This window comes from Stenella coeruleoalba (genome assembly GCF_951394435.1).
Source record: "Stenella coeruleoalba genome assembly, chromosome: 5".
Classification (NCBI taxonomy): Eukaryota; Metazoa; Chordata; class Mammalia; order Artiodactyla; family Delphinidae; genus Stenella; species Stenella coeruleoalba.
In genome coordinates, this window is record NC_137150.1 from 26292304 (window position 1) to 26311776 (window position 19473).

Sequence of the window (19473 nt, forward strand, 5' to 3'; positions counted from 1 at the left end):
AGAGACAGGGTGCTTGCAACTCCAAAACCCTCTCTCTCTCTCACCTGAGCAGGTCACCGTCCCATAGGAGGCCAGAACCTACCCAATGCTGCTGGTACTGTCCTCTTTTGATTTCTCTTAAAGAAGTCAGGAATGGCCCTCAGGAAACTGGAGGTAAGCTGACAGTCTCATTTTGTTCAAGAGTTGTTTTTATTCATAAATTACGTTTTAGAGCAAATACTCATTTTCTAGCTATTTCATTTTTCCTGACAGAGCTTTAATCACATAGCCTTAGCTTTACAAACGTGACTGTAAACATTAATCAGCATAACAAAAGCGAAGCACTTAGATGAAAAACCCAAACCAAACTAAACCCTCAAACATACCAAAATCAAAGTTTACACTTTAACAAAACAACAAAAATGTTACACAAAAACCCTCAGCGTGTTACAGAGAAATTCTTAAGTGGTCTTCTTAGTTATTAATGAAAAAGGCTAATATTATAAAACTTAAAAAACAGAAGTTTTAAAAATCATTAATATATACTTATTTGCCAACATGAAACAATACAAAATAACTTGGTCTTTGGGATTACAGACTTCAATTCAAATTTGAGCTCCACCACTGAGTAATTAAGCTATGTGACCTTGAGCAAGTTACTTAATCTTAACATTTCTGGTTTCCCATCTGAAAATGAAAACAATTCTGGTTATGTTCTGGCATTATCTCTAGACTTATAAGTACTTTGCACGATATTTGTGCAGATTAGCAATAATGTATACTGTATATATGTATGTAGTAATAAAGTATCTAGTATGGCACCTACATCCATACTTTTTTAAAAAACAGAAACTTGCCCAAGTCACCTGGCTGGAATCTGACTCTAGGCTGAAATCTGACTGTCCAGAGCCCATGCCTAATTGCCACCATGCTACTATAGCATACCTGCACTGACCTATTAAAACAGCCTTATGTGACTCATACAGGTTTAATCCCATTACGGTTAACCCATTACGGTTAACTGTATTTAGTTATACTGTAATTCAGTAAAATTATAAATACTCTAATAAGTTGGCCATTGGCTGGGGTGGGAAAATATTTCTGATTTAACAGAAGATTACTCATATACATTCAAGTCCTCTTACCATGTGGATATGCTATAGTTGTGGCACACGTTTTTGAGGTGGCAGCAGCTAGCATCATTCCCACAAAATCTGATGCTTCTTTTACAGACTCTTCTTCATTTTCCATTGTAGAAGCAATCTTATATTCCAGTAGTTTTTGCTTAATACTTTCATAAATAACAAAATGGATAACAGTCTCGGATATGCCAGCATATGAAGCAGACATGCCCCTATAAAATCCTCTAAGTCCATCTGTCTGATACACTTTACGGACACACTCAAAAGCGCCCATTCGCTTTTCCCCACGGTTCCTGAAAAGCAAAAGGGAAAAACCTTATTAACAAAAATAAAGTAGTATAGGTTTTTAAATAAAGTAAATGAAATATATAGAAATATGCCACTCTACTAAGGAATAACCCTCTTTAATTCATGAGGAAGTAAAATGAGAATTTTAAAACATTCATTTTAGATTTCCTATTCTTCTGTCCCAAATTTGTCATACTAGACAGGTAACATAGTTTATTTTACTGAATGCAAAATAACTACTTTGAATCTTCAGTTTCATTGAAGTCTGACTGTATGAATAAGCAACAAAATCCACTGTGACTGTGTTCAAACACACTGTGACTGCAGCTCAAGATAAAAACAGAACAAAATAAACAAAAACCCCTCACATTATATTAAATGTAGTTCTAAGTAAGCTGAGTCTTTTCGCATTTAATAATATATAAAAAGAATGACTGGGACTTCCCTGGTGGTGCAGTAGTTAAGAATCTGCCTGCCAATGCAGGGGACACGGGTTCAAGCCCTGGTTGGGGAAGATCCCACATGCCGCGGAGCAACTAAGCCCGTGCGCCACAACTACTGAGCCTGCACTCTAAAGCCCGCGAGCCACAACTACTGAGCCCGTGTGCTGCAACCACTGAAGCCCTCGAGCCTAGAGCCCGTGCTCCACAACAAGAGAAGCCACCGCAATGAGAAGCCCGCACACTGCAACAAAGAGTAGCCCCTGCTCGCTGCAACGAGGGAAAGCCTGAACACTGCAACAAAGACCCAATACAGGGGGAAAAAAAAAAAAAAAAAGACTGAGACACCAATGATAATAGAATATCACAAAGCAAGGAGTATAATTAGGCTAATTTCTGTGTACCTGGGGGATTCTTCCAAGCCCACCCAGTTCTTCCCCAAAAGTGACTGGGTGACTTTAAATCAAATTTCCTATGATCCTTTGAAGGTAATGGCCATATCTTTCACCTCAGTAAATACTGAATGAGGACTTCTACAGTTATCAAGTATTTATGAAGCATTGTGCCCAAGAAAACTTTCTTAGTGCTACTTAAGGGTGCAGCATCTACTCTTTTACAAGTATATAATTTTGAGTTTGTAAAAATATTTACTACCTTCATCATGATTCCCCCAATACAACTTTATCTGTAAGAAATGGGTTTAAATGCCACCCGCCGGAAAAGAAATAGAAAACTTAACTATTTATAAATTATATACAACTGGATAACATAACAAAATAAAATCACAACTAAGACACCTACCTGATAACCTACAGATTCCTCCAATTTTATAAACTAATAATTGTCTTGAATCAATGACTATCCTCAACTAATGGTACTGAATAAATAGCTTCTCAGTTGAATGATCCATGCAACCAACTGTAATTAGTTTCTGCTGTCATATCCTTTCTTACAAGGAAGTCAAGGGCTGTGAGTCCTCAAGGTCAATATGCAAACACATCAGCCCTGTTCTTGATCTGTGCTGTAAGGGAGCGTCCTCAAATCAACCTTTCACTACTACCCCAGCCCCATCCCATTTCCCCACCCCTAAGCCTAGGAAATTGTGCTGGCTTGATTATTATTTTTTTCACTTACAACATTAAAGAGTTTTAATCCATGCTTTTCTGGGATCACCTACAATCCACCCTATAGCATACTGAAGCATGCCCCTGGTAGTTTATCACAGTACAGTAGGGACTGGCATCTCACACTTTTTAACCTCTGGGTTGGCTTACCTACCATTACCTTTCAGATCTCTGGCTTTAGGAGATAAACTCTGAGTCCTGCTGCAACACTTAACATTTCATTAAAAATTATTCTAGATGAAACAAGAATTAGACACTGCTTTTCAAGTCTCCAAATAGCATACAATTCCACATGACAGGATGTGGAAAACAAGAGCTTTAAGCAGGCATAATTGTTAATGATTTCTTAGATCAGTTTTATTTATAATCTATGATATCTACACTAGACTTCCCAAACCCTAAAATATAAAAAACAGTGAAAATTGTTATACACAGTCTACTCCAGACTGAAAGGCTAAACAGTTTCAAAACTATCAACATGATTATTATTATTATAATACATCAGATAAGGTCATTGCTCTACTTAGAAGTGTTACTTTTTCCCTGTCCTCCATTCTGAAGGCCAACAGGAGTTGAGATGGCAGGACTCTAAGCCACACTGCTTCTAGCTTTGTCTCAGCTGCCAGAACACATCAAAGGCCCTAAACTTAGGATATGTGAGATTTGCACTATTGCCTCTGGTTAAAAATGGGCTCAAAAAACCATCCCTTGACTATTCCATTTAAAGGTGGTCCCAACTGTTTCCTGGGATATCTCTAGAACCTACCAGTACCTGCTCATTATAGATATATTGAATGAATGATCCTGCTGCTATAAAGTGGCTGGCGGTAACAGATGAAGTCCATGAATACACAAGAGCTAAATTCCACGCCAGAACGCTCTGGGTACAAGGCTCATGAGTTTGAGCAATGATCCTTAAAGACTCAGTCTAGACTCATTGATCATGTTGTTTATTTAGGTGTCAGGAGGCCGATTATAATCACACATGGAGTGAATGAAAGTATCACAGCTCGGGCTAGATTAATAAGTCATTTTTCTTTCTTCTTCCTTTACTGAAAAACACAGTGTACAATATACTTTCCTTCCTAGAAACTGTCATACTGCCTACTATTAATGTCACTTTTGCCTCTGATGGTGCAGCCAAGTTTTAAAACCAAACAAAAAAACCAAACCAAAAAACAAAACAAAAAAATCAGCAGCAAATGAGGGGAAAAAATGTTTAGATACCTGGCACTGAGATCTCATTGATACAAATTTATAGAAGAAATTTAGTTGAAGCCAACTTTAACAAATTTTGTTTTAATGAATTAACATACCTTGCATCAAGCTGTAACCGAGTCTTTATAAGCCAAATGGGGTTGGTCGCTGTGATTGCGGTAAAACCTAAACAAACATGTTTAAAATGAACTCTGGTAAAAATTAAGAACACACTATTAACTTCAAGATTTTAAAAACTATATAAATCTATATTAAAGAAAATAAATATTTAAACTATCAAATGATGTATGCTTTACACTTTTATTTTACAAATCCATTCAACCATGAACATTTGTACTTTTTATTTCCAAATCAGTCTCAAATTCTGACCATAACTAAAAGATTCTTTTAAGAGCAAAATATGATTATATATAAACTCCTCTTCCAACATATTCAGAATATCCTATGGGTGGCACTCTACTCTCTAAGCTAAATTCAGAAACCCATTTCTACAAAGAAACATAGAAATCTTGTGTATTCTAGGGCTTTTTTGCATGCAAACTCTACAATAGCTACTTGGGGTCCAACTAAATCGCAAACCACTATGTTCAAAATGGAGTCTACATAAACGTCAGCATTTACCAATATCTGATCTTAAGTTGATTGTACAACAGAAAGAATTGTTTGGCCTTGTGAATACTTTATATAAGCACACAATTACTAATACTCTTAAAATAATGGTATCACAGAGATAAGGGTTCTGTTAGGGTTAATAGGACAGATCTATTTTTCATCCACTTAAAAACATACAAAAACTTAAAAGTTCAAAAAGTTACAAATCAGAACTTCCCTCTTACTTTTATAGACACTGAAGAGAGAAACTTAAAGTAGAAGGTAGTTCTATCTTACTTTAAAACTAAAGTACTATGTATTAACTACCAAGAAGGGTGGTCCCCTAAGATGGCTCATTCCAGGTAGTAAAGTAAGATCTCTGGAACAGTATGTTTCTAGGCTAGTGCATATCTTTTACTTGCTATCTTCCTAGTGCTGTGGGAAAATAGCAGCACATGAAATGCAATCTTGATGATGGAAATTTATGAAGATTGCTTCATCTATACAAAACAGGATTTTCATATAATACTTGTGAACACTTAAGATCACTACACAAACTTGATATAACTTACATCAACCTACATTTATTCATTTGGCCTTTAAATTCAGTGAAAACTTACATGCAGAAATGTCTAAGGATCTTAATTTTAAATACTTGCTATCAAATACTAGTGGGTCAAGCACATTATTTTTAGAAAGGTTTTGAAATATAACCAGCACACTTAATATTAGTAAAGTACTTTCAGGAACAAAAATGCTGTGGTACACTTAGGAGTAATTTGTTTTTTTAGTTAACATATAGTGGAGAACTAATCATAAAACTTTTTTCGCTTTCAAAGTTAGTATGGGTATATCTACAAAGGCAAAATAATTTTACTGAATTGTTTACAAAGTAGAATTTAGTCTCACAGGTTCTTTTCCCTTCTATAATGTCAGATAATTTAGCCAACTCAAATTTTACTCCCTTAATCCACTATATTAATACTGTGGAAACAGCCAGATGTTTCACAAACAGATGCTCAGACTGACTCTATTATGAGGCAAAATAACTGAAATAAGTTTGGTTTAATAACTCCTTCAATAATTTTGTAATGATTATATAGTCTCCATTTCTCAAGTGCTTTTAATACTACATACATACATAATATAAAACTAGGAAGGGACCAACAATTTTGTAAGCATCAGCCAGTACTAAAATAATAAAAATTTAATGTGTTGGACAGGGTGTCAGGAAGATGTTTCAAATAAAAAGTTCTTTTCATGCATATATTCTTGATAAAAGGAAAGAGAAGAAAAATATGAAACCAGATCAGTTTAAATATTTTGTTTGGAAAAGATTTTTCTTGCATGTTGGCTTAACTGAGAATAAAGTTATGGAGTTCAATTTTTTTTTCTCTTGAACCCCATTCTTCTCAGTGAAAATGTCAAACTAAAGATATTCAAATTATATTCTAAAGCAAATGTGCACCTGACATCAGAATTCTGGTCATAAGCCTAATTTAATGATTCTTTATTTTAAACTTAAATATGTGCATTAGCTAAATGTTTATACAGTAATATTAGGAGTTTATTAGTAAAAAGCTGCTCAGCAGCACAAACCAACAAAACACTCTGCGTTACTCACAATGGTTTTTATTAATTATTATGTGGAAATTTTAGGAAAAAACCATTTGCTTTTTATTAAATTTTGAAAGCCTAAAACTGGGAATGCTTATATCCAACTTTTAAAAAAGCAGTCTGTCTAGGTAAAAATCTCATTCAATTTATTATACTTTACTTGAAAAGAAGATGAGCATCAAAGCTTTTTTTTTAAAAAAAGTAAAAGTTCTATGTCTAAAAATATAAGCTCAGGACCCAAGCTTATTAACACTCTTCTAAGTCTCAAATTCCTCAATTAGAAGCTGAAAAAACCCCCATATGTGTAAACTTTAAAATATTACAACACATATTTATAAATATTACTAGGAATAAAATTTTAAATACCCATAATGCTGCGTACATGTTAATAAACTAAACAGGAAGCAAACAACAGGTATTTCTCACTTAACTAAAATTCATTTCCAGACACAGATTGACCTATGGAACATGACACATTAAAATTTAGGTAAGTGAGAGAATGTCATCATCTTATATCTATACAGCTTGCGCTTACTACAGTTGGGGCTCAACTCTCCCAGTAACAAGCTAGTTCTTAATAAAGACACTAGCCTAACTGCTAGCAAACCATTAAGTTAGACAAAAGAATCAAGGCATAATCCACAGGTTTTTAGCTATTGGTCCTTTACCAGTTCTGGTCCTTGGATTTTATGCTATTACATCCTCTTAACCAAAGACACTCTAAGTATAAACTTATGGAGACAGTATTAGGCTAATTAAATCTAGAAAAATATAATCTATTAATTCAAAACATGAAACAAGCAGGAAGAAATAAAAATTTATTACTAGCTTAGAATTATATATGGTAAGGCAGTCTGAAGTTGACAAACAGTCAAAGTTAAACATATCTTCCTACTCCTTTTAAGACAAACAAAGATGCTGGGGATGGTGCCCCTGAAATTTAGAAACTTCCTATTACTTTTTATTTTGACATTTAAATTTTGTGACATTTTGATAATATGCTATTTCATATTAATATTCTGAGCACCCCATTAAACATTAAAACTGATTTAGAAGTATATGAAGAATCTACCTGTAGGTTAAGAAGAATTAATGTTGCTGCTCCACAGTCAGTTAAAGCAAAATGGCAGTATACTGGCCATACTATTAGTAGTATAGTTAATAGTTTATTAGAAAGTTTAAAAAAAACTTTTAAAATGCAATTTTTAAAGTTCTGTTTCATCTAATATTCCATCTGATAATGTAAACCAATTAAAAACCAGATTAACAGAAATCCTGGTTATAGTAAACTTGCTGAAAATGTCTATTTCATTAAGTGAGTGATACCTGTAGTATTGCATTTTCAGTACTTTTTATTTCAATTAACTTCTGTAAGAACAAAGCCCACCTAACCTTCTAAGAAAAATACACTAAAACTACTAAAAAACCCCCCAAAAAAACCTGATTAAAACAAACAAGATCCCATATATTCTTGTCCCATATTTGGAAAGTAACGGTAGGTATTAAGATCAATGTTTTTGTAAGAAAGTAGAAAGCCAAGTATCAACAGACAAGAGAATAGAAAGCACTGTATTAGACTTTTAAAACGTTATGCTAAGCGAAGAGAACTACTGTTTTTTCTAAAAGTTGTCGAACGGCATGATACCATTAATAGCCATGTAAATCTTAAATACTGCTAAGGAATTCTTTGGAGGTCAAGGCTACTATGGCCAAGCTAACGACCCCAAGCTTTTAGTACACGATGACTGAAAAGTTACCCAATTCTTCCTTCTAGAAGGAATATTATAAAGGAATCAGAATTAAAGTTTTATAAAATAGATAATGCACACACAAATTCAGGAAATAAAAATTCATTTCCCGCCTTCTATTAATTCCACAGCTATTATAAATTCCCAGGGTGTGTTTCTTATAACTAGAGGCTGCAAGAGATGCTCAGATCAGTACTCACGAGGTTTAAGTTAGTCCATATTTCTACAGGAAGTGACCTGCGGATGGGGAGCATGAGATGACACGATCTCACTCTTTTCTCGGGAGAAATGTACAGTAAATGCCTAAAATAGACACAGGCTTTTCTGTATCATAACAACAAGCAGTGACCTCATCAGAAACATGTGTACAAAATGAATCCCATTGGAAGGATTTGAGAAATATTTACTGTGAGATCTAACTTTTTGAAAATTTTAAGTTAAAAAAGAAAAAGAAAGGAATATAAGAATGGGCCATAATTTTTTTTAAAAAGTACCGAGTACTGAAAATTCTGCCATCTGTAGCAGTTTCAGAGTCCAAATACTTACCTAAAATAAGATCAATTTTGCCTTAAAGAAAAAATGCTAACCTTGTCAAAGGGGAATCTAAGAAAATATTTAGAGGGGATTATCATATCCCATTTTCCTACCATTCTACCATGCTCAGAGCTGAAATCACAATTTTCTATTCCTTAACAATCAGCCTACTTAGTAAAAAAAAACAGAAACAGGGGAGTTCCCTGGTGGCCCAATGGTTAGGACTCGACATATTCACTGCTGTGGGCCCAGGTTAAATCCTTGGTGGGGGAACTAAGATCCTGCAAGCTGCGCAGCATGGCCAAAAGAATTAAAATTAAAATCAATAAATCAATAAATCAATAAATAAAACAAAAATAGAAAATTCAAGTAACTTCATTTTGTAACTGTAATTTTTTTAAAAAAATAAAGTATAGGTGGCTACAATAGTACCTTTCACCTTTTGCACTATGATCAGTAATATTGCACATCCATTTTTATGAAATATTTTGGATTATTTTGTATTCAGTTTCTTGTGCTCTACAAAATAAAAAAACAGGAAGAATGTTTACATACAAACACACAAAACGTCTAGCCATCCATTTGGCTAAATAAACTGCCATGGACAAATTATTTAAAAGAATATTTTATAATGCAAGACAAAATTTCTACTTAATGAGTAAAAATTTAACCTTTAATAATAAGTCAAATAGAAAATGTATCCTGAAAAATAACAGTGAATGCTATAAGCAAATAAAACCCACTAGGTATGTAGTAAATGTTAAACAATTACATTGTTGGTATTGAAAAAGTTAAGCAATCACTGTGTGAATATATAATCCAATAAAAATCAGAATTCATTTCTTTTAAATCTGTACCGTTGTACAGAAAAGTATATACAACCCAGATAAAAACTTTTGAAAATTGGGAGTTACTATAAAGAAGAAATGTAATACTATATTTTTTTGTATACACGCCTGTGTCCAGGTGTATACAGAGGGATACGCAAATTCATTTTAACAAATACATACAGAAACTCTCAAGAAAATAAATACCCTCAATAGCTAAGACACACTTAGTCTGGCAAATGTCATACGGGGAGGGGGTGGGGGGAAGGCAGGTAAAACAGAGTCACCATTACTTGATTTGATTAAATAGCCTCACAACTGGAAAAAAATTTTTCAATGTATGAAAATTCATAGCTCAAATTGAGAGGTTTACAAATTCTTATACTATTCCCTTGAAATACTAAAACAAAAGAAAACAAGATGGCCTTTAAACAAACTGTCCTTTTAATTAAAAAGGTTTAGTATCTAAAACACTCAAGTTCATATTAATAAAATACAAAATGCAACTGAATTGAGGTTACTTGGAATAAAAACTACGTACAAGGTATGTTACTAAAGCTTAATGCATGTGCTACTTGATGTGGCAAAATCTTGCAGACACTATCATTAATGGTGTATTTTAGTGCATTTTTGACGATAAAGTGACAAGGTTAGCATTTTTTTTTGAACAGCCAGTTAAAAAACAAGTTTTCACATGACTGCCTCTAAGCACTTTGCATCCCCAATTCACATTTTGAAGATCTCTAAAACTTATCCTGAAGAAAAACCAATGCAGTCTGGTCTAGACTCTTACAAGAATGAAAGGAGCAAAAGGCTACCTTAAGTCTGCATGGGACCATTCAGTTTCACCAACCATGTAGCTATGTATAAAAACTGCAAAGCTAAATGTTATTGCTCATGAATAGTGCAAGGAAGCTCTGAAGGCATAGTTCCCAGAAAAATCTAACTGCAAACAAATGGAAGAAGTATTTTCAAATTACACAATAAATGAATAGCGCAAGACTCTCTGAACAAGTATAAGACTATCAATTTACCAAAATTCAAGAAATTCAAGTTGGGAAATAGTATCAATGTATAAATAAAAACTGGAAACTATGAGTTAACATTTGTACACATTTGAGAAAAAAAGTAGAAAATGGCAATTCCACTGAAATTCTCTGCAATGTGATACAAATATAGTAATAAATTCTGATTAGATATGCCAATGAAAAAAGATTTTCCAGTGGGAATTAAGATATTCTGAAACTCTAAATTTGTAATACTGAATATATAACTATCCTCAACTTAAAATAATTGCTTACCTACTTTCTTGGCATCAATTCTTTCAAAAAAGAAAGATTAACATTTCTTTACAATTTTCTGGGGTTAAGAAACAAAAACATGAACACTGGTAATCCAGAAATATATTCTTAAAGACCCTAATACAGTGGATATGTAGTTTGAAATTAGCCACTAACTTTACACTCAAATTTATAGAGGGAAAAATCATATCTAGTTGTATTCAACATCTGTAAAAGTACATTAAAAAAAATTCTAGTTGTAACTAGATGATCTCTGTGGTATTAAAGAACTAATTCTCAGAACATAAACCTATGTAGAGCAACCCACTCATTACAAGAATAAGGTAATGGGGATTCACATAAATTATCTAACTTGCCCAAGATCTCTCTTCATTGGTAAAGAGTATTTCACCACCTTGATCTTTAAAGCTTTACCTTCCAGCTTTAAACTTCAATGAGTCAGTCAACAATTACTAAATATAAAAAGCCATGAAAATAATTTTTAAGGTACATGCTATTTATTATATGGCTATTGACCTTTCAGAAATTAGTATTTCAAACTTACTCTTAGTTCATTAAGTATGTGGTTGAAATTGATCCAATTTATTTCTAAACAGAAAATGGTTAACAGTTTAAGGCACTCATTATTAAGCATCTAATTGAAACTCAATATACTGATCAACAGTTGACAAAAGTAGTTATAATTTGCTTTATAAAGTCACAGCATATTTTGGAAATATGAGACATGGTTAAATATAGAACAAATCTCAGAAAACTATACAGAATTTTTCTAATGAGAACCAAAGGTCATGGCTTTGTCTAACATGCAGGGCAGCAAATGATTCCAGAACCACACTAGTCAAACCAATCTTCCAGTTTATCTTTAAGGCAGTGCAGAGGCCCACGACTAGTTGTTTTAATTCAGAATCATATAGTCTCATCAATGATGATAGAAGAGTTCCTGGAAACATTTCTAGAGCAAGCATGTACACATATCTGGTACCTACATTTTGAGTGTTATCTTAGTGCGATTTATGTGGAATGATAAACATATTTTTCAATACATACGTTGCAATAACTCTGAATTATCAATAATATATCACTCACAAAAATTTCAGCATTTGAGCACAGGACAAAATGAATACTTTACCAAGAACTGCCGGCACATTTCAGACAGAAGCCAAAACATGCAGCAAAAAGGGAAAAGGCACTAACAGAAATTGAGGAGAAAAGAGTAAATTACAGCTCTGTAACTTGTAAGTGTAATTATGGTTGGATTCTTAAAACTGTTAAAAGTGATCACTAAATATTCAGTGTACTACACAAAACAATGTAAATATTATATTACCTGCATGCTATCACAAACTCCTAAATACCAAAATGCCAACTGACAAGATTTTACATATACCACCTAATCAAATTTATTGTATACTAATAAATGTAAAAATCATGTTTACAGATGCTAATCAATGAAAAGCACATTAACTGCCTTAACTTTACAAGGTTAAATTCATCAAAATTCAATATTAAGTCTCTAGGTGTCAGAAAATTTTTTGTCTTTTAATATCATATATTCATACCTGCCATTGCAGCTGAAATCATGTGTACCTGGGTAGAATCAGGATCAAATAAACCATTCAACTTTTCCTTGCAGTTTGAATAAGCAGCAAAGTATATTGCTCTAAAATAAAGATTTAAATTTTGTCAATAAGCATATTGATTTAAGATTTAAGATTTAAAAGACATATAAATTGATCTTTATTATTCCAGAAATCTAAAAACATAATGCCTTAGTTTTTATTTACATTCTCATGTAACATCACATACATATTTCTTCATGAAGACCATGAAGTACTTTTTGTATCAACTCATTAAAGATAAAGCATCCTCAGATAGTCCTACCCCAATAATCCGACAGCAACTAACTGAAAAAGTATAAGACTTTGGCAGGCCTATGTAATGTTAATAAGGCTAAGTTAAATACACTGAGTTAAGTAAACGTGATATGAGTACTTTATGTTTTTTTGAAGAGAGGAAGGTAGAACTGACTCAAGTGATCAAAGTATATGTTAAACAATTTTGAGATACTGTGCTATATACCAATCTATACTACACAAAGAGTAGTTCACAGCACCCTTTAAAAGAACAATTGCAAAAGAAATCAGTCCCATCAGGTCAGATCTTGTTTCCTAACATTTGTAAACATCCCATTAAATTTGTAAATATTTTCCCTGTTAACTCATTGACTGTGACTTCATGCATCCCAACTACCTCCTCACTGTTGAGCTTTCCAGGCATGAGTTGCTTGCTGTATCAAATATCCTGCTATTGCCCAACAATCCTGATTATCTGTCCAATAAGGGGAAGAGTAAACAAACAAGTAAAAATGGGGAGAGTATCACTGCTGTGCTTTTTTAATGTGCTTAAGAAAAAAAGGAAGTTAATATGACTGAAAATGAAACATTCTACTTCACGAAAAAGAAAAAAAAAAAAAGGATACATTGAATGATACCAAATTAGCAAGGGGAATAAATAATGCATTACTAGAAATGAATAAGAAAAGAAAGCATCCTAATGAGAAAATGGGCAAGGAATATACATAGGTAATTCACAGGAGATACAAATGACAAATAATTACAAGAAGGAGGACATGAAAGCAACAAAATAAAACAAATGTATATTTTTAAAAAAACAGTGAAAAATCATGTTTAGTCTATTTGACAAGTATTAAAAGACACGGATAGTAGCCAACCCTGGTAAAATGTGGATAAAGAGCAACTAATTCCCTATCTGAGAATAAAAAGATGGCATGCCTTTTCAGAAGGCAATTGAGCAATGTTCACTAAGTTTAAATGTTCATACGCCCTTTTATCCAGAAATTCTACTTTTCGGTAACTATCCTAAAGAAAAATACTTGCTTAAATACTCAAGGATAAAGGTACAGCTATGTTCACAAAACCATTGTTTTTAACAGCAAAAATCTGGAAATAAATCTAAAGGGTTATCAATAAGGGATCAGTCATACTATACAATTTTTAAAAGCTTCACTTATTTTCATGGAGAAAGCTTCAAAACAAATTTGGTGAAACATGATTCAATTTACGTAAATAATAATAAGTCTACATATTATGCATTTTATGTGCATAAGCCAGAAAAATTAATGGAAGACTATAACCAACTGCTTATCAATGGTGGTTATGTATGGGGAGGGAAGAGGAGTAACTGTGGAAAGGTGCACACGGTGAGAGGTGATGGGTTTAAGGTAATATGTCAAGCTTTACACTACACTTTTTTTAGTCTTTACAGTAAGAATGAAATTTTGGATCATTTTTAAAAAAGAAAGAGCCCATAAAAAGTTGAAACCCAATAAATAAGATATGGATCTACTACACTGTTTGAATACAGAGAGCTGGGTACACATTTTCACTCTGAATGTGAACTCTGCAGTGTTCTATCATGTGAACTCTGCAGTGTTCTATCATGGAAGAAGTCAATCTAAGATAAAAAGAAATCATAGAGAAAGGCCTTTTGGCCTTTCATCATATTAAGGCCTTCTTGGTTTTTTGAACTTGGTGCAAAAACTGCTTCACAGTGATCTCACTAAGAGGTCCTCTGCACCTGCACACGGTACAATCTGCCTATCCTTTTAGATGGCTACTGATACCCATTTGTTATACCATAGTGCTTTATCTTGATTTCTTTTCAGGATCCCCCCTCATGAAGCTTGAAACAAGAAAGACTACCACAATTTGATTAACTTAAATGTATTTTTTTTACCTGGAAGGGGCCACCCCCACTAAATTGGGGCCTAATCCTCTAAACAGGGAACGAGGCCCTTCTTTTTCCAAGATCACCCTGAAAGAGAAAAATATTATTTAGAAAGAAATGTCCTTCAAAGTGTGGTACTTTATTTATATAGCAAATGTAGAGTCTAAATTCCCCATGTTTGCACTATAATATGTTATACTCTTGTCAGTGTTGCTCACTTATAAAAATCTGTTTTTCTTGACAAAGTATAAATTAATAATGATTGATAACAGATTTAGTAGCAATAATAAAAAGAACTCCTTTCAGATTCTTTCCTAAAAGTTTTCAAGACATAATTATCAATATAGATTTCTACATTTATTTTCATATGATCATGCTACTCTTATCTTCAATCTCCTCCATTTTACTACCTTTACCAGCAAATTCAATTCCCAATTAGAAATGTAGTTCCCTCCTAGTATTTGAGGTCCTTTCCTTGATATTGGACAACTCCCTCATACTGCAGCATTATCTTATCCAACCATTCCAGTGAAATGCCATGGCAAAATTTATCACCCTAACATCCTTTAGGGTACTAAAATGGTTAGTCTGCTACTATTCCTTCCTCTACTTAGTTAACATTTACTATATTGAATAGGTACTGTATAAAGACTAAGCAGAGTAAGGAGACAGAAAAGAGGGTAAGGCCCCTGCCACTGAGAAGTTTGCTATCCAGTCGTGGAAAAAAGAATTATATTGAAATAAATAATTTAACAGACCATATCAATAAGCAAATACTATACAAGCTAGATATATATGCCCAGTAGGAAAAGGAACAGAGTCATGTCCAAGTCATGGAAGGCTTTCTGAAGGTGAGTTACTAAATGAAGTTTTGGAGTAAGAAAGAAAGATTGAGGAAGAGTAGGTATTTTAATTCAGACTTAACAGACTGCGCCAGTGGTTCTGAAGCACCTGTACACTTAAGAATGATCTCTTGAAAGGCAGCTGAGCAGAATGGTTAATTAAGGGCCTGAACTGTGGGGCCTGACTTCCCAATATAAAGAGCTCAATTTTGGTAAGTAATGACTTTTATCCTTACTTTCATCAGCAGTAAACAGAGAAAAACAGTACTTTTGGGGGAAGGGGGCAGGTAGGGTGGTGGTTACTATAAGGAATAAATAAGTTAATTAAAAAAAACAGCTTAAGACTTCCCTGGCGGCACAGTGGTTAAGACTCCGCCTGCCAATGCAGGCGACATGGGTTTGAGCCCTGGTCCGGGAAGATCCCACATGCCATGGAGCAACTAAGACCGCGCACCACAACTACTGAGCCTGCGCTCTAGAGCCCGTGGGCCACAATTACTGAGCCCGAGCACCACAACTACTGAAGCCCATGTGCCCAGAGCCCGTGCTCCGCAACAAGCCATCGCAATGAGAAGCCTGCGCACGGCAATGAAGAGTAGCCCCTGCTCGTCGCAACTAGAGAAAGCCCGCATGCAGCAACGAAGACCCAACGCAGCCAAAAATAAATAAATTAAAAAAAAAAAAGAGCTTAAAAGAGTACCTGGCTCACAGTAAGCACTTGATAACTCTTACTATTATCATTATTACTGGAGCATTTGTTCAAAATGCAAATTTCTTAGATCCCACCCTCAAAGTATTCTTAACTCAGTAGGTACAGGACGGTGCCCAGCAATCTACATTTTTACCATGCCACCAGATGACTGACACAGGTGATACAGAAGCACTTAAAAAAGAAAGAAAGAAAGAAAGAAAATTTATTTGGCTGTGCCAGGTGTTAGTTGCAGCACACAGGATCTTCACTGCAGCATGCATGTGGGATCTAGTTCCCTGACCAGGGATCAAACCCAGGCCCCCTGCATTGGGAGTGCAGAGGACCACCAGGGAAGTCCCCAGAAGCACTTTTGATAAAACTAGATTAGACAGAAGCAGAATTAAGAATGACAAATTGTAGAGCACATTTTGAAAATTTCCATGTTTGCTAGCCCTTTCTGTTAATAATCCCTTTGAGAAGTAAAAGAAAGGTAAGTGTCCTTTAAAAAAAAACACATTTGCAAACACTCACAATTTTGCATACAATTTCACCTAATTTACAGACCTCTTGAAGCTCATCCAAGAGCCCCTAAGAAATTGACAAAGCCTGGGGGGAATTCCTAAAGTTCCAGGTTAAGAAGCCATGAAACACTTCATAGCCACTAGGATGGCTATAATCAGAAAGACAGATGGAGTAAAACATAGGTTGGTGAGGAATTTTATTTTACACTTTATTTTATTTTTTGGCAAGGAACTGGAAATCTCATTCATTGGTGGTGGGAATGTAAAATGATGTATCCGCTTTGGAAAACAGTTTGGCAGTTCCCTAAAGTGTTAAATATAGTTACCATACAACCCAGCAATTCCACTACCAGTATATCCCCCAGAAAAATAAAACATGTGTTCCTATAATGGCATTACTCGTAATACTCCAAAGGGGAGACAATGCAAATGTTCATCAACCAATGGGTGGATAAATAAAATGTGGTACGTACCTATACAATGGAATATTTGGCAACAAAAAGATATTTGTTACAACGTAGATGAACCTTGAAAACACACTAAATGAAAGAAACCAGTAAAAGACCACATACTATATAATTTCATTTATGTAAAGTGTCCTGAATATGCAAATCTATAATGACAGAAAGTAGATTAGTAGTTGTTGCCTAGGGCTAGGGGGAGAGGAAGAGGAGAAAACAGGAGTGACTGCTAACAGGAAAGGGCTTCTTTTTGTGGTGGTGATGAATATGTTCTAAATTTAGAGTATGGTGATGGTTTGAACAACTCTGTGAATATACTAAAAACAATTGAATTGTACACTTTAAATGGGTGAATTTTATGGTATGTAAATTATCTCTCAAGAGATGTTGGGAAATTAAAAACCAAAGGAAGAAACCATGAAACAGATTGATTAGGACAGAGCCCCAAAATAGGGAAAAAATGGGAATAAGAGTCAAGAGAGTTTAAGGCAAGAGAATGCAGAGTCGGAAGCCATCTGGACACCGATGACAGGTGAAATATTAAACTGACTCTTAAATGAGAAATTAAAACAGAGCCCAGAGGGATTCCTACAGTTCCTCTGAGGAAAGTCAGAGAAGGCAAAACCACTGAAAAATAGAATTTAAAAAATATAGTATTGTCACAAAAGTCAAAGGAAGAATTTTAAGAAGAGGAGCATTACATTCGGTAATAACTGTCAAAATCATGATATTAAAATACTCTATTATTAAGCAGATAGAAGTATATATCTACAACAATGGCATTTTAACCCCAAATTGTTAACAATTTTATTCTACCTACTCATGTACTTAAGTAAATTTGAAAAAAGAAAAGAGTGATGAAATCTTTTGGTAGTGAAAAACACACAGTATGAGTTTACTTGCTACTACAAAATAAACACTACTGAACTAAGCTCAAATAGATTATGTCCCAACTGAGCTGATAAGACAGACATCCAGGGCATTCAGTTACATATCTAAGTTTAAACATATAAAACTCAATTTCAATAGTTTTGAAATTTCAAATCTAATCTGTAACACAATGAAGTATGGTAAAATGTAAAAACACATCTTTTTCAAACCATTAAGAAATGCCGAACACTGAAGTACATTTTAAAATCAGTAGAACTTTGCTTTAAACCTTAGTTATATTTAGGTCATATAAAAATCAGACTGACATTAATTGGATGTACTTACTTGTGTGAGCACTTTGAAAATTAAAAATACACATAAAGAGTTAGCATTTAACATGATCACATTTCAAAAATAAATGAATTTATTTAAACAAAACAAAATACCTATAATGTCTTGAGAAAATAAATCCACTGGATAAATGTAGAAAATACTCCAAATACACATGATTTGGAAATAATATTACATTTTATCCAACGTACATATTATCCAACTTACTGTTCCTCTCCATTAGGGATTATTGTTTCTACTGAATTTATGGGAGTAATTCTGTCATTAAGTTTGTAAAAACCTTTTTAAATATGGCAGAATATAAATAAACAAACATGGGCATCACTAAGGTAAAGCCGACAAAAAAAATTCATGAATACTGTGCTCTCACTTTAGACAATGGAGAGGTCCAGGAGACACTACTCGATTGACACTGGCTCCAGCCATGGTGTTCAGCTGAACTTCAGAGATATAAAGTGTCACAGAAGATGACTGCAGCCGTGTTTTTACAACTTCCAGTGGACATGTCAGAATAGCTCCCACCGTACCACCACATCTACAAAAAAATGCAAAGAACAAAACTTATCTACTTAATTCACAAATTAGTACACATGCGCAGAGCTATGAAACAAATGAACAACTGGGGCTTTGTGAAGGTACTAAAATTTACGATTTTTGATTTTAGAAGACTAAATAATTTTTTAAATGTTTCACTTATTTGACTGTATACAAACACCTTTAGTAGTTAAAAGTAACTGAGCTTAATATCTACCTAGCAAGAATAATTAGCTGAAGATTCCAAACAGTGGGTGTTACTACTGAAATTTACTGGTACGTCACATCATAGCTTTTAAACACTGTTCTAGGGCTTTATTTGGTACTCCTTGCCCAGATATTACTTGTGTTGAAACCTAGACCATTATTTGAAGTATATCCTATTTCTCAAACTCCTATCTTATCTTTCAAAATTCAAGAAATGGTCTTGAGAGCAATATGAAATAAACCACTGATGGATAATCATACATGTCCCCTTATTTTAAATATCCAAATACTCAGAGGCATTTCACCTACAAATAAATACGGAATTTGAGTCTCAAAATCTGTATGTTAGGCCCACCACGTGGGAATCTGTGCAAAGTAGGTAGGCTTAGCTAGGAGAATCCAATTTAAATATAAGGACTGATCACCAAAACAGCAACAAA

At 34.0% G+C, this 19473-nt stretch overlaps 1 protein-coding gene across 3 annotated transcripts in view; it reads right to left on the reverse strand.

The window, feature by feature from the left end:
* Positions 1-19473, reverse strand: part of SLC25A36 (solute carrier family 25 member 36) — a 51163-nt gene that overhangs the window by 14973 nt on the left and 16717 nt on the right. For all 3 annotated transcript variants that reach the window (XR_013828581.1, XR_013828582.1, XM_079923214.1), the window contains exons 2-6: positions 18663-18827; positions 14566-14643; positions 12369-12469; positions 4290-4356; positions 1125-1414 (exon numbers count right to left, since the gene is read on the reverse strand). Coding sequence is in view for 1 of the 3 variants with exons in the window: in XM_079923214.1 (XP_079779340.1) it covers positions 1125-1414; positions 4290-4356; positions 12369-12469; positions 14566-14643; positions 18663-18827 (701 nt within the window). In the remaining 2 variants the exon portion in view is untranslated. The remainder of the gene's footprint in view (positions 1-1124; positions 1415-4289; positions 4357-12368; positions 12470-14565; positions 14644-18662; positions 18828-19473) is intronic.